The sequence below is a fragment of the Salvelinus fontinalis genome, chromosome 13 (assembly GCF_029448725.1).
Source record: "Salvelinus fontinalis isolate EN_2023a chromosome 13, ASM2944872v1, whole genome shotgun sequence".
NCBI classification, from domain to species: Eukaryota; Metazoa; Chordata; class Actinopteri; order Salmoniformes; family Salmonidae; genus Salvelinus; species Salvelinus fontinalis.
In genome coordinates, this window is record NC_074677.1 from 50440645 (window position 1) to 50462447 (window position 21803).

At 41.5% G+C, this 21803-nt stretch overlaps 2 protein-coding genes across 2 annotated transcripts; both read left to right on the forward strand.

The window, feature by feature from the left end:
* On the forward strand, positions 1-5312 carry LOC129868889 (4F2 cell-surface antigen heavy chain-like). The gene is made up of 9 exons (XM_055943212.1): positions 1-110; positions 1681-1924; positions 2009-2199; positions 2876-3049; positions 3164-3258; positions 3367-3506; positions 3758-4073; positions 4203-4265; positions 4396-5312. Exons 2-9 carry the CDS (start codon positions 1707-1709, stop codon positions 4741-4743), a joined length of 1545 nt encoding a protein of 514 aa, XP_055799187.1. The 5' UTR covers positions 1-110; positions 1681-1706; the 3' UTR covers positions 4744-5312.
* Positions 5313-9317: 4005 nt separating this feature from the next.
* On the forward strand, positions 9318-14790 carry LOC129868890 (calmodulin-1). The gene is made up of 6 exons (XM_055943213.1): positions 9318-9703; positions 11507-11537; positions 11696-11839; positions 12013-12119; positions 12352-12487; positions 13365-14790. The coding sequence occupies exons 1-6, from the start codon at positions 9701-9703 to the stop codon at positions 13391-13393; spliced, it is 450 nt and encodes a 149-aa protein (XP_055799188.1). The 5' UTR covers positions 9318-9700; the 3' UTR covers positions 13394-14790.
* Positions 14791-21803: the final 7013 nt, after the last annotated feature.

A 21803-nucleotide genomic window follows, 5' to 3' on the forward strand; every position in this document is an offset into this window, starting at 1 on the left:
CGCTGCTACATAAAGAGCCCTTCACGGATGCTGTAGATCAACAATTTTCTTCAGCAACGAGGTAAATCTGAGCTCGCACTGAAAAATAAACGACCAGTTTTCTTGACCAGGTAATGATGGGTTGCTTATTACGTACATGTGAATGTAGATTGGGTTTTGTAGACTAGGTTAAATAAAGGTTAAATCAAATAAAAAATGTATCCTAAAGTGAGGGTTGTTTTCCTGAGGCCTACTTTGACTGTTTGTCTCATAGCCTGCCCTACATAGATATGACATCATTGGTTTGTCCAGTGACAGAAAATTATTTGGATTTTATGCAGGCATATTTCAACTGTTCATACCCCACTATATCATTTAAATATAGTGTTAAGTTTTTACTTATGTAGTGACAAAAAATTAAATGTATATATCTTATGGCACTTTGCCTGTTCTGTTTTCTGCTTGGTGCATGTGTGCCTCATGCGTTCACTAGAATTAAACTAGACCAATCCGGTTTAACGCACGCTAGACTATAAGCCCGCTATATCCTAATGTTTCAAAGGATGTTGTCTACCGTAACAATTTTACCGACGAGACATTGAATGAGGATGTTAGGCTACATTTTATCTCGTTGAATTGGTGGCAATTGCTTTAACAATTGCCGATGATCAAGCCAACAATTAGCCTATTGCGCGATGGGAATGTAACCCCTTTTGCCACCCTGGCTCAGATCCGATATATTAGCCTTTCAATTATGTCACAATATTAAACACAGTTATACTGTAATTACCATATTTGCCTCAGTGTTTTGTTGTAAGATGATGCAATGTTTCATACAATTGCCATTCAATAAGACCATCGTTTGTGCATGACACATGGTTTATTTCCTCTGCTCAGACGTTGCATGCATCAAACAATGGTTGAATGCCACGTAATCGATCGACCGATCGCTACTGACCCGTTCCCAGTACACGACACGCTGACGTCAGGGACAGATGCGCGTGACTCTTGGCTGCAGTAACAAAGCCATCTGCGCCCATTCAACATAGAAGTAATAAAAACGTAAATCTAGGATAACAAAATATTTTTTTGGGTTCTCATACCCTTACAATTATGTTTTGATTCTTGCTTTAATTAACGTAAGCTTTTTCTGCTGGCGTTCCACAATATAAATCCCCCATGTTCCACTAGCTGTTCTGGGGTGGTTGTGACAACAATTTTGTGGCCCCCCTAAATGTGGAGTATGAAATCATTTTTACATAACTCATTTTTGCTATCTTTCTTTTTTTAAATCAGTTATTAGACAGTGGCAACGCGGAACACTAATTTAACCCACATTTTCTAGAGGGACGGCTTTAGGCGGAGCAGTATCGTACCACATGCAAAACGATATGACAACAATAACGTCTAATGTAACTGGCCCCTCTAACTGTACAACTGGCCCCAGCTTGCCCCCCCAGTTGAAATGGTCTAGAACCGCCACTGCCGTGTTCTGCTACTAATTTGCGCGCATCGCCCTCGTGAGACTATGTTTGCAAACACAAAGTGGTCTATAACATGTGGATTGCAGACACTTAAAATACCTATCCAGGCGGTGTACGATCTGGCATGCGTTAGCAACGCCTGGGCAGAGGAACATGCCCAATGTAACTCACAACTGTTCCCGGCAGCAATTATACTGTTATCTTTCTTTTTATGAAGAAAATCTCACCTTAACCAACGTCACAATGACTAAGGGCACAGAGGTGGACATGAAGGATGTGGAGTTGAATGAGATGGACCAGGAGAAGCGGCCAATAACTGGCGGGGCAGGGAACGGAGATGCCGGTTCTCCCACCAGCACGGAGAAGAACGGCAGCATTAAAGTGAAAATCCCTGAGGAGATTGAGACTAAATTTACCGGTCTATCCAAAGAGGAACTCCTCAGAGTTGCTGGAACACCTGCGTAAGCAACATCAAGACCTGGAATAGACTGTAGCTCAATAGTACATATAGGTTAATTGCATTACTAATAATCTCTCTCCTAAAGGTGGGTCCGTACGCGATGGGCCCTTCTGATTCTGTTCTGGCTGGGCTGGCTGGGGATGCTGGTTGGCGCTGTGGCCATCATTGTTCAAGCACCTCGCTGCAAAGACCTTCCTGCCATGAACTGGTGGAATTATGGACCTCTGTACCAAATTGGAGATGTGCAAGCTTTCAGCGAGACCCAGAATCTGAAGGGTAAGAGTCACTGAAAGGGGTGACAATGAATAACAGATTTGTGGTGAAACCCACTAGGTCTAAGCCAGCTTTATATTAAGTAGTACTTTGAGTATATTGAACCACATAGACTGGGTGGGATTACTGAGTGAAGTTCTGGGGACACTGAAATTGGGTCTGACGCGGTGTTGACAGGGAGTAGCAGTTCATGTGACTAGACATGATATTTTAAAATGCATATGCTTTAGCACTTCCAAGTGTGTGCCATAGGAGTATTGAAGTCAGATTGATTGCAAATGAACAAGTTTCCCACTTCCGTGACTCCACTCTGGGGGATGTGGATCTGCTGAACCAGCAGAATCCAGTTTCTTCTCCTGTTCCTTCGCTACACCCTCAATGACTGGTTTGGCAGGTTTCTTGTTTGAGGGTATTAGTCACACTAGGAACTGGGCAACACAATGGCTGTCTGGAACTTGTTGGTGGGAGCAGAGCTATTACCCACCAGTTGGCAGTTACTATTCACTTGATAGGGCTTTATAGAAAATTTGATATTTACATAAAGGTGACAATGAACAGTATAATGTTTTTTACAAATGAGATTTAAAATCCATATTGAAGGTGGTGCTCTCCCTAATTCAGTAGCGTGTTAATTATACATGAATGGACACTTAGTAAGCAGTTTTCTAACGTGTAACAGGTGTGGAGGAGAAGCTTGACAGTCTGAGCCAGCTGAAGGTGAAGGGACTTGTTGTTGGGCCCATCCATGTTGCCCCTGCAGATGACCCTGTTAGCCTGAACTTTGAGGAGATCTCCTCTGATGCTGGCAATCTGGAACAGTTCAAAGGGCTCGTTATAGCTGCGCACAAGAAGAGTGAGTATAGTGTCTATATTTATACCGCCATTTAATTTGTTGCCTGCTGAAACTGATGAATTGGTTGGTCAGTTGAATTTCGGATGGACTAACTCTCTCGCCCCTTTCTGACAGGCATCAATGTGATCCTGGATCTGACTCCCAACTATCTGGGAAGTGGACCATGGTTCTCTAACGTCAGTGTCACCAACGTTGCTGAGAGACTCAAGGTAAGCGTTCGGAGCATCTCTTCTCGGTGAACTCATTAAATCCACTCACTCAGTCCCAACAATGTATTTGAGTGTATCTATCTAATAATATGTGAACCCTCTGTCTAGTCTGCCCTGGTGTTCTGGCTGAACCAAGGTGTGGATGGGATCCAGCTGTCTGGTGTAGAGCGCGTGGCCAGCATAGTTCCATCTCTTTGGGCTGACATTCGAGCCATTGTCCAGAATGGGACTGCGGAAGGAAAGAGAAGGTAAGTACATGTCCACAATTATGTACATCACTCAACTGAGCCTCTGAGTAGATTGTTATGCATGTGAGCCCCCTGGTGGTTTAGTGAAGGTATAGTTTGGGAACTTGTGCCATCTAGTGGTGTAAACTGCACTGACTGCTGCCGAGAAGAAAGCTGATACTGGATCTTAATTCTATTACATTGGGAACATTGTGTGACTTGTGTAGATAACATTCATTGAGTAAAGGCAAGCATTTTTCTTTCTTGCTCAGGATTCTGATTGGAGTGACTGCGAAGACCTCTGCTGTTGACGTCTCTGAACTGCTGAACTCCACTGGGGTGGACCTACTCCTATCTGGGGCCCTCCGGTCTAAGACCATGACCGCTTTAGACCGTGCTCAGACTGTCCAGCAGCTGCTTTCCTCCCACAACCAGACCCAGCTAGCCTGGAACATTGGGGACAGGAAGGAGGGTCACCTGGCCACACTGGTGGGCCCAGACATGGTCAACTTCAACCAGATGCTCTTGCTCACACTGCCCGGAACCCCAGTGTTCAACTATGGGGATGAGATTGCCCTGGCTGATGAGGTGAGCAGGGGGTTTCCGCAACTAATGTTTCACAAAACAAATAACAGCTATAGCCTTGGAGAAATGAGTCCCACTTTTTAAAAGAATATATTGTCTTGATATTTATTGGTGTTAATTGTTCTATAACAGTATACAAAGTCCCCTAAGATGCTGTGGGATTCCCTGGAGGATGAGACAAATGCAACTGCTACGGTAAGTGAGATGCTAATGCATACACATTCTGTTTGTATAAAAATACATATGCACATTACATTCATTCAGATTTAAAAATACAACTGTTGGCAAAGCAAGGACATGAATGTTTAATTCTTATCACCCACAGAAGGAGAAAGAACAGAGGCTCGCCTGCCGTTCCTTCTTCAAGACACTGAGTGACCTGCGTGGGAGAGAGCGTTCCCTGCAGCACGGGGACTACATTCCCCTTTTCAACTCCACCTCTGCCCTGGCCTACCTCCGCCAGTGGGACCAGAGTGGGCGCTACATCGCTGCCTTCAACTGGGGCAGCGACGTGGTGACCCTTCAGCTGGCCCACCCTGACCGGCCTGCTCAGGCTGTGGTCCAGGTGAGCACAGACAAGGCCAACCTGGCCCCCGACAGTGCTGTGGGGCTCTCTGCACTGGAGTTGGGCCCGGGACAGGCTGTCCTGCTACAGTTCCCCTACATAGCCTAGAGAGGGGGGAGATCCCAGCACCATCTGTATGTGGGCATTGATGTTAAAGTAGTTGTCTCTCTGTGGTGACCATTTTAAAATCACATTTTTTTTTTTTTAGGGCATTCTGTTACTTTTTTATGTCTGAAATAGTTACTGTCACACTGGTACTAGTCAAATTGTCAGAATTTTAGCTTAGAAAATAGTAACTGCTGTGAATTATGTATTCTATAATATGGTGTTGGTCTGACATGCAAATGTCCTCATCGCAAGCACCAGTCAAGCCTCAACAACAATCTGTCTATCTTGCTGTTACTGAAAATACATTCCAGATTGAATTGACCATTTTAAAATGTGTTTTATTGGCCATTTTTAAAGTTTATTTGGGGGGGGGGGCTTGGTTCGTCCCTTATTGACATGTTGTAATTGTGTTAAAGTAATGCTCCTTTCTCACGTTTCAAGAATTCTCTGATTGCTTTTGCAGCTGAGGGAAGTGTAAAACACATCAAAGGTGGAGGGGCTGAAACTCTTTCCTCATACTAAATTGGCATGATAAACAGGGAAATAAATAAAACTGAATACAACCTTTACTAGTCTGTTTTATTTAGGCTAGCAATGTTGTGTGAAAATTAGACCTTAAAGCTAGCACTCGATTCAGACTTCCATCCAGGACCAGGTGCACTTGAACGTCTCTTGGCATCTTTATTTATAGATACGCATGGGGAGAGCTCTGTCTCACCTGACTATTTTAACACTTACTGAGCATTTATATGGCAACCCTGGGGGAGACACCTCTATAGATGGACACAGTGGCTCTTGCTGTTTGCCTCCACAGAAGTGGATTATGAGATGGTTGTGATTCAACATATATGCCTTCAAGAGTATAAATGTGCAATCTATTTGTTGATCAGTCTAGGATGGAAAAGCCTCTGTGGGAGGAACATAGGAACAATCAATGATGTTCAAGCCATATGACTGCTATTGGCCTAGTTGATTTTAGATTTCCATCAGAGGGGGGGAAAGGTTATCCTTCGTACACTAAGTGTAATGGTTCTAAATTTAGCTGATTGTCACAAAAACCTACACTAGTGATGTGTGGTTGCTTTTCTTAGTGTATAACTAACACCACTTTACCTCTTGTATCACAAACCCTCATTCAGATTTTCTAAAACACTAGCAAACTACCCCTTACTATAAATGTGGGTTCACAATGGCCTCCGAGAGACTATTCTGGGTTTTCATGGTGTGGACTAGTGAAATTCATTTAAAAAATGTATACAGTACCAGTCAAATGTTTGGACACATCTACTCACTCCAGGGTTTTCCTTTATTTTTTACTATTTTCTACCTTGTAGAATAATAGTGAAGACATCAAAATGAAAACACTTATGGAATCATGTAGTAACAAGTGTTAAATAAAAGATCTGAGATTCTTCAAACTAGCCACCCTTTGCCTTGACAGCTTTGCACACTCTTGGCATTCTCTTAACCAACTACATGAGGTAGTTGCCTGGAATGCATTTCAATTAACAGGTGTGCTTTGTTAAGTTAATTTGTGGAATTTCTTTCAATGTGTTTGAGACAATCAGTTGTGAAAGGTAGGGGTGGTATACAGACGATAGCCCTATATGGTAAAAGAACAAGTCCATATTAGGGCAAGAATAGCTCAAATAAGCAAAGAGAAACAACAGTCCATCATTACTTTAAGACATGAAGTTCAGTCAAACTGGAAAATGTCAGGAACTTTGAAAGTTTCAAGTGCAGTTGCAAAAACCATCAAGCACTATGATGAAACTGGCTCTCATGAGAACCGCCACATTAAAGGAAGACCCAGAGTTACCTCTGCTGCAGAAGATAAGTTCATTCGTTTTCAGTCTCAGAAATTCCAGCCCAAATAAATGGTTCAGTGTTCAAGTAACAGACACATCTCAACATCAACTGTTCAGAGGAGACTGCGTGAATCAGGCCTTCATGGTCGAATTGCTGCAAAGAAACCACTACTAGGACACCAATAAGAAGAGACTTGCTTGAGCCAAGAAACACAAGCAATGGACATTAGACCGGTGGAAATAAGTCCTTTGATCTGATGAGTCCAAATTTGAGATTTTTGGTTCCAAACACCGTGTCTTTGTGAGACACAGAGTAGGTGAACAGATGATCTCCGCATGTGTGGTTCCCACTGTAAAGCATGGAGGAGGAGGTGTTATGGTGTTGGGGTGCTTTGCTGGTGACAATGATTTATTTAGAATTCAAGGCACACTTAACCTGCATAACTACCACAGCATTTTGCAGCGATACATCCCATCTGGTTTGCGCTTAGTGGGATTATCATTTGTTTTTCAACAGGACAATGACCCAAAACACACCTCCAGGCTTTGTAAGGGCTATTTGACTAAGAAGGAGAGGGATGGAGTGCTGCATCAGATGACCTGGCCTCCACAATCACCTGACCTCAACCCAATTGAGATGGTTGGGGATGAGTTGAACCGCAGAGTGAAGGAAAAGCAGCCAACAAATGCTCAGTATATGTGAGAACTCCTTCAAGACTGTTGGAAAAGCATTCCAGGTGAAGCTGGTTGAGAGAATGTCAAGAGTGTGCAAAGCTGTCATCAATGCAAAATGTGGCTACTTTGAATAATTTCAAATATAAAATATATTTTGATTTGTTTAACACTTTTTTGGTTACTACATGATTCCATATGTGTTATTTCATAGTTTGGATGTCTTCACTATTATTCTACAATGTAGAAAATAGTAAAAATAAAGAAAAACCGTTTAGGTGTTTCCAAACTTTTGACTGGTGCTGTATATATACACTGCTCAAAAAATAAAGGGAACACTTAAACAACACAATGTAACTCCAAGTCAATCACACTTCTGTGAAATCAAACTGTCCACTTAGGAAGCAACACTGATTGACAATAAATTTCACATGCTGTTGTGCAAATGGAATAGACAAAAGGTGGAAATTATAGGCAATTAGTAAGACACCCCCCAAATAGGAATGGTTCTGCAGGTGGTGAGCACACACCACTTCTCAGTTCCTATGCTTCCTGGCTGATTTTTTGGTCACTTTTGAATGCTGGCGGTGCTTTCACTCTAGTGGTAGCATGAGACGGAGTCTACAACCCACACAAGTGGCTCCGGTAGTGCAGCTCATCCAGGATGGCACATCAATGCGAGCTGTGGCAAAATGGTTTGCTGTGTCTGTCAGCGTAGTGTCCAGAGCATGGAGGCGCTACCAGGAGACAGGCCAGTACATCAGGAGACGTGGAGGAGGCCGTAGGAGGGCAACAACCCAGCAGCAGGACCGCTACCTCCGCCTTTGTGCAAGGAGGTGCACTGCCAGAGCCCTGCAAAATGACCTCCAGCAGGCCACAAATGTGCATGTGTCTGCTCAAACGGTCAGAAACAGACTCCATGAGGGTGGTATGAGGGTCCGACGTCCACAGGTGGGGGTTGTGCTTACAGCCCAACACCGTGCAGGACGTTTGGCATTTGCCAGAGAACACCAAGATTGGCAAATTCGCCACTGGCGTCCTGTGCTCTTCACAGATGAAGAGGGGGTGCCGCTAGCGCCACGCTGATCCTAGACAGGTTAAGTGTTCCCTTTATTTTTTTGAGCAGTGTATATTATTTTGAAGGAATGTCTTATTTAAGCACAACACATATCTCATAATGGTTGTAGTTGTCATGTATGGATGAGTGATGGAAATGGGGGTGTTTAAGGGAGAATGCATCAGGGCCTCTGTGATGACTGATGGGGATGAAAACCGAAAACCGAGAGCCTCGTCACTGACACCAGATCTGCTGCACAGAATTTCGGCAGAGCGATGAGGACACCTTAACACTGAGAGAAACAATGAGATCTTAAAAAGGGGATTATATTTCTGAGAAGGTGTCTTCGCGTCTACTTTTTCTGTGTCAGGTAGTCCTGGGGGTGCTAACTGTCAACCTTCCTTCCTGGAAATCCAAAGGGGTTTCTAGCTCTGCATTTGTCTACCTGAAACTCTTCGTTTTTTCTTAATTGGGGTCAAAATAGCTCTAAATTAAGCTGGTATCATGTGTTAATGAGTTGGACTTCAAAACCTACAAGAACAGCACGATCTTAGAATTTCTCAAATGGTTCTCTCGACATGCAATACAGGTATTCCATCTCTAAACAGGGCCCTTCTACTATAGAAAAAATAAGGGGCATACTGTTTGCAACATTGGTCACTTCAAAATGCATAGGCCTATGTGCAATTATTTGAATTCATCCAGTCCAGATGATTGCTCTGAAGAAACATTGGAACTCTGTGCAAACTACAGTCAGGTTGCGCTAAAATAGGTTTCCAAATAGCCATGTTAGGCTTACTATGCAATATGACTAGGCTATACAGAATCGTGTATGCTTCTTGAACATTATGCTGCTGATCCCAATTTGTAAATTTAGCCAAGTGTTTTTGTGGTTTTAAGATTGGAACAGCCTCTCCACTCCCTGCGAGGACTCCCTGACGCATTGCAGGTGGCTGAAAACCAATCTAGTCCCGTTTACTGGGTCAGCTGATGTGCGCCATTGCTCAGTGTGGCCCGTATAAAGTCGCAGGGTTTCTCAGTCAAACATAGACATGAGCGAGTTTACGTTTCCAAAGAAAAGGGAAACAGAGATTTAGCATTATTATGTTGTTAAAGTTTTAAAATACGAACATTGACCACGTTAAAACGCCACTTTTTAGTAAAGACTATAAGGATTATAGGTTGCAGATAAATCCCATTTCTGCCGCGCTGTTTAAAAAAATATTATATTCGGCGCACGGACACCATAGTGACAGCCGAGTTGCTAGGGAGTGCAGTGTCCGGGTTGAAATCTAAACCAACGCGGAGTGATACTTACCTTGAAGCGGCAAAGAGCGCAAGGCGCGGATGACTGTGTGGAAAATTTGATTATCATATCTCCAACGCGAAATTGTTAGCAATATCAAATCATCATAGCAACATGGTAAGTTACATTTGGTGTAAACGTCCGATTAAATTAATATGTTGGATTCATAGAATTGGCTTAACACATGCATGTGTAGCCATATCTCTAGCCTAGCTAACGTTAGCTAGCAATGAGTGTTGGCTAAGAGTTACCTAGTTAGCCACAGCCAGCACGTCAGACTTGTTGGTTACACACATTATGATGGCTAACGAGCTACAGTAACGTTATATGTATTGTTAGCTAGCTCGACATCTGCGTCAATCAGTAATTTAGCTAACGTTCACTAGCTAACGTCAGTTGTGTCCGACATAGGCAGCCAGTTAGCTAGGCAACTTCGCTACGTCAAGGAAACAAGTTGGTTAGCTAACGTTAACCTTAATAGTTAGCTATTGCTGTTTGTCAACACTACACTATTCTTGGTTTTGTCACTGTTTTTGCTCGACATTTACCTTCGATAGTAAGCTAAATATCGAATTACATATAGTTAGTCACTAGCTACCTAGTTTTGTGCGGCTAACTAGCCTAGGCCTATCCTTACGTGTTGATAATGCGCTAGCAGGACGAGGTGGGGTGGCATATGCCGTTGATGTCTAGTTACAGTAGTTGGTTCCGTCAAAGTCAACGTGTTGTGACTTTAGACAGCTAACTAACATTTACTTGTATGGTGTGGCTAATTTCAGACCGGTTATCCCCAGATGCAATGTGTTGCTTTCTACCTAAGGCACTGTGCTGTCGCCTGGTCTAATATTGCACCAAATATGGAGCATGGTGGTCTAATTTGACACATCACTTGCTAACAAACTAGTGATACAATAATACAACTTAACCCTCCTATTGTGCTCTTTTCATGTTAATTAATTATGTGTTCCCGGTCCAAAATGACTGCCCCATTTATAAATCCATAATAATACATATATTATCACTTATGTTGTGTTAGATCTTTTTATCAACTTAAGTTATCATGAACATTACAGGTTTTGAACTTCTATTCGCTATTTATGACCTGTAGGCCTTATTGACCTGACCTCATACAACTCGTTTTAGTTAAAAAAAATCATAATGTATGGATTGTTTTGACTATAACAAATACTCAGATTAAACATTGTGCTATTTATCAGACCTCTTTGTGTCAAAGTTTAACAAGGACTCTCTCCTCCTCACCAGTGTCATGAGTAAAGGCCTCAAAAAAGCGTTATATACCAGAGCTGTGAGAGAAGTACTATATATTATTGAAACAATGTTGCGATTGTTTGTGAGAATGCCAACTGGTGTGGGTCCAGTGGGGGTTGCCATGGAAGCCAAGAAGGGGATTGAGGTGTGTGTGTGTGCTCAAACACACATGCATGTAGGGGTTTGGGAGAGGAAGTGTGTAGTCTGAGTGGGCATGTGCCTGAACTCAATTTTATACACTTTGTATTTTTGACAGGGAACACCACAGTTGTACAAAAGTTAAATAAAACATCCAAAATGTAATGAAATTCTAAATGTATTTTGTGTGTTCTGATGCCCTGTGTGTACAAAGTCATGGAACCTTAAGACAATCAGATGAAATTGACTACATTTTTCAGAGTTAACTTGTAAAAAGGTCCAATTTGACTGGAACACAGCAGGAGGTTTAAGAGATGTATAGGCATAAGTTCTACATCACAAGTAACTAGCGGTTGTTACATTTAGATTTTTTTTGTAGCCTAGGACAAAATATGGGAATTAACTCTTGGGTTAGAATGTTGTGGGTGGCATTTGAAAGAAATTAGAGGATTTACAAGTCCAAGAAAGGGTGAATCAAATCAAGTGGTGTAATTCACAATGTGTTACTTTCAGGCAGATCAACTGACAGAGGAACAAATCGCTGGTAAGATGGCCATTTTTGCTCAAACATGACCACAGTGTTTTAGATGTTTAAGTTAATATTACAGTGTTTTATTTTCCAATACATTAGATGGGTGTAGTGAAATATGTTGTATTATAGAAATGTAGACTGGAGAGTGACAATCTACATTTGTCATCCAGAGTTCAAAGAGGCGTTCTCGCTGTTTGATAAGGATGGCGATGGCACTATCACCACCAAAGAGCTGGGCACCGTGATGCGCTCACTGGGACAGAACCCCACAGAGGCCGAGCTGCAGGACATGATCAATGAGGTGGATGCTGATGGTGAGACACACAAATGCTCTCCATTTCTCTCCCCCCAAATGAACACACAGGCTATACACACAATGGAGGGTTTTGATACCGTTCTGATGCAATATCTGATGATTGGGATGAAAGACCTACATTGTAAGAATCATTGTTTTCCTCCTGTGAGAATTTTGCTTTGTGATCCACAGGAAATGGAACCATTGACTTCCCCGAGTTCCTGACCATGATGGCGAGGAAGATGAAGGATACCGACAGTGAGGAGGAGATCAGAGAAGCCTTCAGAGTCTTCGACAAGGTCAGCCAAACTGGGGAATGTCAGATTTGAGACTGTTCAAATGTCTTACACTGGCCAGTCATAGCACTTAAAATATTAACCATTGGGTCCCATCACTCTTATTGGATGTCTCAAACCTCTCCAGAGTTGACCAAATTCAGGATTATTTGACATTCAATATTTAGGAAATACTCAGTAATACGATCTGCATGTTAGTTAACACTAAACTAAAACTGTCTCTATTGTGTTGCAGGATGGTAACGGCTATATCAGTGCTGCAGAGCTGCGTCATGTTATGACAAACCTTGGTGAGAAACTGACAGACGAGGAGGTGGACGAGATGATCCGGGAGGCTGATATCGATGGAGATGGACAGGTCAACTACGAAGGTCGGTTTCCGTATCTTCTCTATCTAGTCTCAAACTTGTGTTAACCAGAAAATTGCGAATCAGTCAGAGTTGGCCATACACAAGCCATGAAATGTACAAAATGAATGCTGTCAAACCAGATTTAATCTATTCAAGAACATGCATTTTAACTTGCCTTGTTTTGTTGGCATAGCAATATTTCTGAACAGGTTGTTTCAGGTATTCTTCAGTTGGACAATGTTCTTCACACCTTTGTTATTTCAAAATGGAAGAGTGGCTGAGTCATTTGTTACAGTAAAAAGGACAATTATTTTAACCATCACATCCCCTTTGATCATATGTGTTGATCATCCTTCTGTTAGATAGGCTTTGCTCTGCCATTTCCTAGTGTCCGTTTTCTGTAATTGATAACGTTTTATTTATTTTAAGGCAACAATTGACAATGTCAGTGCAGATTATATTGCTGTAATCAAATGAAAATTTTAGAATGGCTCTGTACGGGGCAAACTGTTGGGACATGCTATGTTCATGAAAGGTTTTAACATTGAAAAGCATAATGAATGGTACGCAGCTGGGTGCGGAAATAAATTTCATCTTCACATCAAGATATCCAAGTGTCCTACTCAGTCATGCTCTCCACCTTCATTAGAGGTGTGGATAATTGAGCTGAATAACAGAACACAGCTCTGATTAAAAAAAACATGGTGTTATACCACAATTCTGTGGTACAAATGTAGATGGCTCCCAAATGTTTTTTTTTACTTTACATTACCGTGTTTGTTCCTGTGTCGATCACTTGTCAGCTTAGACGCATGTAGTATCCTACAGAATGGACAACCATTTGCCAAATGTAATGTGTGGCCTCACTCCTCCAAATGTTTCCAATCTTGTCTTTCAGAATTTGTGCAAATGATGACTGCAAAATAAAATGTGAAACCCAAAGGACCCCTTCACCAAACAAGACCAAACCGTGGGCAGCACTCTGTCAACACTCAACAAGCATTCATAACATCCTCTTACTTTTTATTTTTTTGGTTGTTTTGCCCCCTGTCCATTTTTTTTGATTCCGGCTCATCTGTGTAAGCTGTGTTTTCTTTGATTATTCCTCTTACACTGCTTTTTTTTTTTTAAATGTTATGGTTTTCCTAAAAAACTATTTGCATATACAGGTAAATCTACATATACTAATGGTGTCTGAACAAGTGAAAGAGAAGTGCATGCTTTATTTCTTTGGCAATGTTTTTGTGCTTCTCTGCTCGCACCCCTTTATTACATGGCCTATTCTCTTGCAACTTAAGGTTGTAGATTTTTGCTATCTTTTAGAAGTGCACAGAATAACCAGTATGGGAGTTGACAAGATTAACAAAACAAACCCTAATGTATTTCCATGCGCATGTTTGGTGTATGTGTTTTAACGATATGTTTCTTTAAAATTGTGACATTATGTAAATGTATATTTAAACATATGACCTGACTTAAATGCATGCTTACAAACTCATTAGTTGGCTGCAAAGATGACTGTTTGCGTGTAGAAAACAACATAGTTGTACAAAGACCCCACTGTGCAGTGCTGTATGCGTTTTGTCCAGACATTATAAAATTGATTCAACGGTTCTTGAACATTTTTCTTATACTAGAGCAGGTATCTGTTTAGCACCAACAGTCTTGTTTGACATGACAAACTATGCCATTTTAACAATTAATTGATTAATTTGAAATGTGTATTTGACTTTTGGGTAAATATTTAAGGCATAACTGTTTTGACAAGTACGGAGTGGGTCAAAAGTGGCCATGGACTTCAACCCTGCTCTCAACGTCATGTACTATTAGGATATTCATTCCACAAGCAAATGCCACTGATATTGTGGGTTTTAAAGGAACCTCTGTATAAGAAAATACATTTTCCCCGCCTGTCCTGTTTTTTTATTGTCACTTGTGGAAGGGTGAATCTAAGTTGTTTGAGAGTCTGCTGGTTGTGGTTTTGTACCGAACTTGTGTGTATGTGATTGAAGTCACTGTCTGTGTTGGAGTTGCACTATGCGTCCGACCACACCATATTCAGCTCTACCACCTTTCATGTTTTGCGTCCATTTTCAGTTTTCCCCCTCATACTTTTTTTTTTTACTGTCATGAATGTTCTTTTCTTTCTGTTCATGATCTTTGTCTCATTTTTGAAGACTTTGCCAGTTTAGCTGTCATGTTCTTTTCCCCCTGCCCTTTAAAGTTGTAAGTTGTTTTGGGAGAATGCGAGATTATGCATTCCATTGCTGAACTCATGTCAGTTTTTTTCTTGCTAATTAAACTCTTTGACAAGTGTTTCTATACCAAGACTCCAGTCTTTCATTATCCTCATACTGTGCAATGAAAGCAAATGTTTGACAATGCTATCAATATGGTCAGGCAGTATTTTACCCTTGTTGCTGGATTCTTTCAAGTTGTAACAATGTTTAGTTACACATTTGCAGAACTTATTGTACAATAAAGGGGATACCTAGTTAATTGCACATCCCAACTGTATCTTCCGCATTTAACACCTCTGAATCAGAGGTGCGGTTGTGTGTATATTGTGTTCTGGTCTGTACCTAGTTGAAATCTGGCTGTGGTTGCTGAATAATAATAGAAGTTGACAATGAAGATCAAACCCTACCCTTGCTGATGTTATGTATTGGCCAATGAGAGGCTTTAAAGCCACCGGTCAGCCATATTGGCACGTAACCCTAAACTTAAGACTTGAAATTCAACTTCAAATAGGGTAGGGATGTCCCAAGGGTCCTGGATATCACACTAAAAGAAGCAGTCCTTCATCGACAGGTTTGTTTAGCAACAAAACTGACGTGTGCGCAATTATGGGGCAAAACAGACCAGGTTGGCTTAGACTTGACAACATGTAAACTATTGTATCAATGTTAACGTACACACGGTGGAAGTTTATATACACTTAGGTTGGAGTCATTAACTTGTTTTTCAACCACTCCACAAATTTCTTGTTAAACTAGTTTTGGCAAGTCTGTTAGGATGTCTACTTTACATGACACAGGAAATTTTATCAACAATTGTTTACAGACAGATTATTTAACTTATCCACTATCACAATTTCAGTGGGTCAGAAGTTTACATACACTAAGTTGACTGCGCCTTTAAAAAGCTTGTAAAATTCCAGAAAATTATGTCATGGCTTTAGAAGCTTCTGAGAGGCTAATTTACATAATTTGAGTCAATTGTAGGTGTACCTGTGGATGTATTTCAAGGCCTACCTTCAAACACAGTGCCTCTGCTTGACATCATGGGAAAATCAACCAAGACCTCAGAAAAAAATTTGCTGACCACAAGTCTGGTTCATCCTTGAGAGTATTTTCCAAACGCCTGTAATGATGTTCACCAAATACTGATTGAGTGTATGTAAACTTCTGACCCACTGGGAATGTAATGAAAAAAATAAAAGCTGAAATAAATAATTCTCTCTACTATTATGACATTTCACATTCTTAAAATATAGTGGTGATCCTAACTGACCTAAAACAGGGAATTTTTACTAGGATTAAATGTCAGGAATTGTCAAACTGAGTTTAAATGTATTTGGCTAAGGTGTATGTAAACTTCCGACTTCAACTGTAAATACATTGTCACAGTGAGCGCTTGTCTCAAATACATTGTTACAGTTGTTGGTTAGCTAGCTCGTGAATTTGAGCCATATTAGCATAGACATGTCAGTCAAAACAAGACGGTATCAAGAACAAGATAAAACTATCTGAAATGAGCCACCTACGATTTCCCACATGGCAGTTTCTTGTCATTGTTGCTAGCTATCTGATGCACGCCATCCCGGCACATCGATTTGCGCGCATAATTTGTCAGCCAACCACTCCTAGGAATTATTGGAATTATACAGTATTTCAATTAAATGTTTCAAGGAGAAAATGTTATTTTTTAAAGTTTTTTTGTTGGAGTGGGGACAGTAACAAAACTTAAATTATACTTGAAGGAAAATGTTTACATTCTATTTTGTATGTTTTACTCACACAATGTAAAAATATGTATTAAGGTGTCCGTCTTTAATAGAACAAATGTAGACATTCATTAATGCATTTCTTTAGCAATGGTGGGGGAATGCCAAGATGGATCTGCGGTGGCATTAAAACAGCACCCCTTGTTAGTCATCTAGTGTCTATACACTGAAAGTACAAAACATGAAGGATACCTTCCTAATATTGAGTTGCCCCGCCCTGATCCCCTTTGACTTCAGAACCTAATTTTGTCGGGGAATGGACTCTACAAGGTGTCGAAACCGTTCCACAAGGATGCTGGCACATGTTGACTTCAGTGCTTCTCACAGTTGTGTCAAGTTGGCTGGATGTCCTTTGGGTGGTGGACCATTCTTGATACACACGGGAAACTGTTGAGCATGAAAAACCCAGCAGCGTTGTAGTTCTTGACACAAACCGGTGCGCTTGGCACCTACTACTATACCCAGTTCAAAGGCACTTAAATCTTTTGTCTTACCCATTCACCCTCTGAATGGCACACATACACAATCCATGCCTCAATTGCCTCAAGGCTTAGAAATCTTTCTTTAACCCGTATCCTCCCCTTCATCTACACTGTTTGAAGGTGCTTAAACAAGTGACATCAATAAGGGATCATAGCTTTCACCTGGTCAGTCTATATCATGGAAAGAGCAGGTGTCCTTAATGTTTTGTACACTCAGTGTATAAATCATTGCTGTGCACATTGATTGACGTTGGGTATTGCGAATAGCACACAGTAAATTTCAAACATTAACCAGAAGCATATACTACAAAGCAGAATCAATAAGTTAGCCAGCTAACTTAATATATTTAGCAAAAACGTTTTATTTTTTAGAAAGATGAGTTGAATGGGCATGGTCTAATTGACTCAACAACCAGAAACAAAGTTTAGCCAAAGACAGTCAGTGGTGGAAAAAGTATCAAATTGTCATACTTGAGTAACAGTAAAGATAACTTAATAGAAAATGACTCACGTAAAAGTGAAAGTCACCCAATAAAATATTACTTTAAATTTATTTTTATTTTTATTTCACCTTTATTTAACCAGGTAGGCTAGTTGAGAACAAGTTCTCATTTGCAACTGCGACCTGGTCAAGATAAAGCAAAGCAGTTCGACACATACCGCCACCCACATATGCGATGACATCACCTGGTTTCAATGATGTTTCTAGAGACAAGATCTCTCTCATCATCACTCAATACCTAGGTTTACCTCCACTGTATTCACATCCTACCATACCTTTGTCTGTACATTATTCCTTTAAACTATTTTATCGCCCCCAGAAACTTCCTTTTACTCTCTGCTCTAGTAGCTCTAGGCGACCAATTCTCATAGCTTTTAGCCGTACCATTATCCTACTTCTCCTCTGTTCCTCTGGTGATGTAGAGGTGAATCCAGGCCCTGCAGTACCTGGCTCCACTCCTATTCCCCAGGCGCTCTCTTTTGATGACTTCTGTAACCGTAATAGCCTTGGCTTCATGCATGTTAACATTAGAAGCCTCCTCCCTAAGTTTGTTTTGTTCACTGCTTTAGCACACTCTACCAACCCGGATGTTTTAGCCGTGTCTGAATCCTGGCTTAGAAAGACCACCAAAAATTCAGACATTTTTATCCCCAATTACAATATTTTCAGACAAGATAGAACGGCCAAAGGGGGCGGTGTTGCAATCTACTGCAAAGACTGCCTGCAGAGTTCTGTTATACTATCCAGGTCTGTTCCCAAACAATTTGAACTTCTACTTTTAAAAATCCACCTCTCTAAAAACAAGTCTCTCACCGTTGCCGCCTGCTATAGACCACCCTCTGCCCCCAGCTGTGCTCTGGACACTATATGTGAACTGATTGCCCCCCATCTATCTTCAGAGCTCGTGCTGCTAGGCGACCTAAATTTGAACATGCTCAACACCCCAGCCACCCTACAATCTAAGCTTGATGCCCTCAATCTCACACAAATTATCAATGAACCTACCAGGTACCACCCCAATTCCGTAAACACGGGTACCCTCATAGATATCATCCTAACAAACTTGCCCTCCAAATACACCTCTGCTGTTTTCAACCAAGATCTCAGCGATCACTGCCTCATTGCCTGCATCCGTAATGGGTCAGCGGTCAAACGACCTCCACTCATCACTGTCAAACGCTCCCTGAAACACTTCAGCGAGCAGGCCTTCCTAATCGACCTGGCCGGGATATCCTGGAAGGATATTGATCTCATCCCGTCAGTAGAGGATGCCTGGTCATTTTTAAAAAATGCCTTCCTCACCATCTTGAATAAGCATGCCCCATTCAAGAAATTTAGAACCAGGAACAGATATAGCCCTTGGTTCTCTCCTGACCTGACTGCCCTTAACCATCAGAAAAACATCCTATGGCGTTCTGCATTAGCATCGAACAGCCCCCGTGATATGCAACTTTTCAGGGAAGCCAGAAACCAATATACACAGGCAGTTAGAACAGCCAAGGCTAGCTTTTTCAAGCAGAAATTTGCTTCCTGCAACACAAATTCAAAAAAGTTCTGGGACACCGTAAAGTCCATGGAGAATAAGAACACCTCCTCCCAGCTTCCAACCGCTCTGAAGATAGGAAACACTGTCACCACCGACAAATCCACTATAATTGAGAATTTCAATAAGCATTTTTCTACGGCTGGCCATGCTTTCCACCTGGCTACCCCTACCCCGGACAACAGCACTGCCCTCCCCTCTGCTACTCGCCCAAGCCTTCCCCATTTCTCTTTCTCCCAAATTCAGTCAGCTGATGTTCTTAATGAGCTGCAAAATCTGGACCCTTACAAATCAGCCGGGCTAGATAATCTGGACCCTTTCTTTCTAAAACTATCTGCTGAAATTGTTGCCACCCCTATTACTAGCCTCTTCAACCTCTCTTTCGTGTCGTCTGAGATCCCCAAAGATTGGAAAGCAGCTGCGGTTATCCCCCTCTTCAAAGGGGGGGACACCCTTGACCCTAACTGCTACAGACCTATATCTATCCTACCCTGCCTTTCTAAGGTCTTCGAAAGCCAAGTCAACAAACAGATTACCGACCATTTCGAATCACACCACACCTTCTCCGCTATGCAATCTGGTTTCAGAGCTGGTCATGGGTGCACCTCAGCCACGCTCAAGGTCATAAACGATATCGTAACCGCCATCGATAGGAAACAATACTGTGCAGCCGTATTCATTGACCTGGCCAAGGCTTTTGACTCTGTCAATCACCACATCCTCATTGGCAGACTCGACAGCCTTGGTTTCTCTAATGATTGCCTCGCCTGGTTCACCAACTACTTCTCTGATAGAGTTCAGTGTGTCAAATCGGAGGGTCTGTTGTCCGGGCCTCTGGCAGTCTCTATGGGGGTGCCACAGGGTTCAATTCTTGGACCGACTCTCTTCTCTGTTTACATCAATGATGTCGCTCTTGCTGCTGGTGATTCTCTGATCCACCTCTACGCAGACGACACTATTCTGTATACTTCTGGCCCTTCTTTTGACACTGTGTTAACAACCCTCCAGGCGAGCTTCAATGCCATACAACTCTCCTTCCGTGGCCTCCAACTGCTCTTAAATACAAGTAAAACCAAATGCATGCTCTTCAACCGATCGCTGCCTGCTCCTGCCCGCCTGTCCAACATCACTACTTTGGACGGCTCTGACTTAGAATATGTGGACAACTACAAATACCTAGGTGTCTGGTTAGACTGTAAACTCTCCTTCCAGACCCACATCAAACATCTCCAATCCAAAGTCAAATCTAGAATTGGCTTCCTATTCCGCAACAAAGCATCCTTTACTCATGCTGCCAAACATACCCTTGTAAAACTGACCAACCTACCAATCCTCGACTTCGGTGATGTCATTTACAAAATAGCCTCCAAAACCCTACTCAATAAATTGGATGCAGTCTATCACAGTGCCATCCGTTTTGTCACCAAAGCCCCATATACTACCCACCACTGCGACCTGTACACTCTCGTTGGCTGGCCCTCGCTTCATACTCGTCGCCAAACCCACTGGTTCCAGGTCATCTACAAGACCCTGCTAGGTAAAGTCCCCCCTTATCTCAGCTCGCTGGTCACCATAGCAGCACCTACCTGTAGCACGCGCTCCAGCAGGTATATCTCTCTAGTCACCCCCAAAACCAATTCTTCCTTTGGACGCCTCTCCTTCCAGTTCTCTGCTGCCAATGACTGGAACGAACTACAAAAATCTCTGAAACTGGAAACACCTATCTCCCTCACTAGCTTTAAGCACCAGCTGTCAGAGCAGCTCATAGATTACTGCACCTGTACATAACCCATCTACAATTTAGCCCAAACAACTACCTCTTTACCTACTGTATTTATTTATTAATTTATTTTGCTCCTTTGCACCCCATTATTTCTGTCTCTACTTTGCACTTTCTTCCAATGCAAACCAACCATTCCAGTGTTTTTTTAGTTTTTATTTTACTTGCTCTGTTGTACTCACTTCGCCTCCATGGCCTTTTTATATTTTATTTATTTATACATATATCTGTTTGCCTTCACCTCCCTTATCTCACCTCACTTGCTCACATTGTATATAGACTTATTTTTTTTCACTGTATTATTGACTATATGTTTGTTTTTACTCCATGTGTAACTATGTGTTGTTGTATGTGTCGAACTGCTTTGCTTTATCTTGGCCAGGTCGCAATTGTAAATGAGAACGTGTTCTCAATTTGCCTACCTGGTTAAATAAAGGTGAAATAAAAAAAACATAAAAAAAAAAACATACAACAACACAGAGTTACACATGGAATAAACAAACATACAATCAATAATACAGTAAAAAAATATACAACATCGGCAAATGAGGTAGGATAAGTGAGGTAAGGTAATAAATAGGCCATTGTGGCGAAGTAATTACAATATAGCAATTAAATATAGCAATATAGCAATGAACCTTTACTTGAGTAAAGGTATTTGGTTTTAAACATACAAACATTGAGTATCAACAGCAAATGTAATTGCTAAAATATACTTAAGTATCAAAAGTAAAAGTATAAATAATTTCAAATTCCTTATTTTAAGCAAACCAAACGGAACCATTTTCGTGTTTTTTAGATTTAGGGGTAGCCAGGGGCTATTCTCCAACACTTGCACATCATTAACAAACGAAGCATGTGTGTTTAGTGATCTGCCAGATCAGAGGCAGTAGGGATAACCAGGGACATTCTATTTATAAGTGCGTGAATTGGATCATTTGGCCCTGCTAAGCATTCAAAATGTATCAAGTACTTTTGGGTGTCAGGGAAAATGTATTGAGTAAAAAGTACATTATTTTCATGA

Excerpts from the sequence above, each read along its gene's own strand:
- LOC129868890 (XM_055943213.1), top strand. Across the intron at positions 11,840-12,012 it reads CAATGAGGTGGATGCTGATG|GAAATGGAACCATTGACTTC; the intron begins GTGAGACACACA and ends TGTGATCCACAG. Across the intron at positions 12,488-13,364 it reads TGGACAGGTCAACTACGAAG|AATTTGTGCAAATGATGACT; the intron begins GTCGGTTTCCGT and ends CTTGTCTTTCAG.
- LOC129868889 (XM_055943212.1), top strand. The coding sequence starts at position 1,707 with ATGACTAAGGGCACAGAGGTGGACATGAAGGATGTGGAGTTGAATGAG. Across the intron at positions 1,925-2,008 it reads AGAGTTGCTGGAACACCTGC|GTGGGTCCGTACGCGATGGG; the intron begins GTAAGCAACATC and ends TCTCTCCTAAAG. Across the intron at positions 4,074-4,202 it reads AGATTGCCCTGGCTGATGAG|TATACAAAGTCCCCTAAGAT; the intron begins GTGAGCAGGGGG and ends GTTCTATAACAG.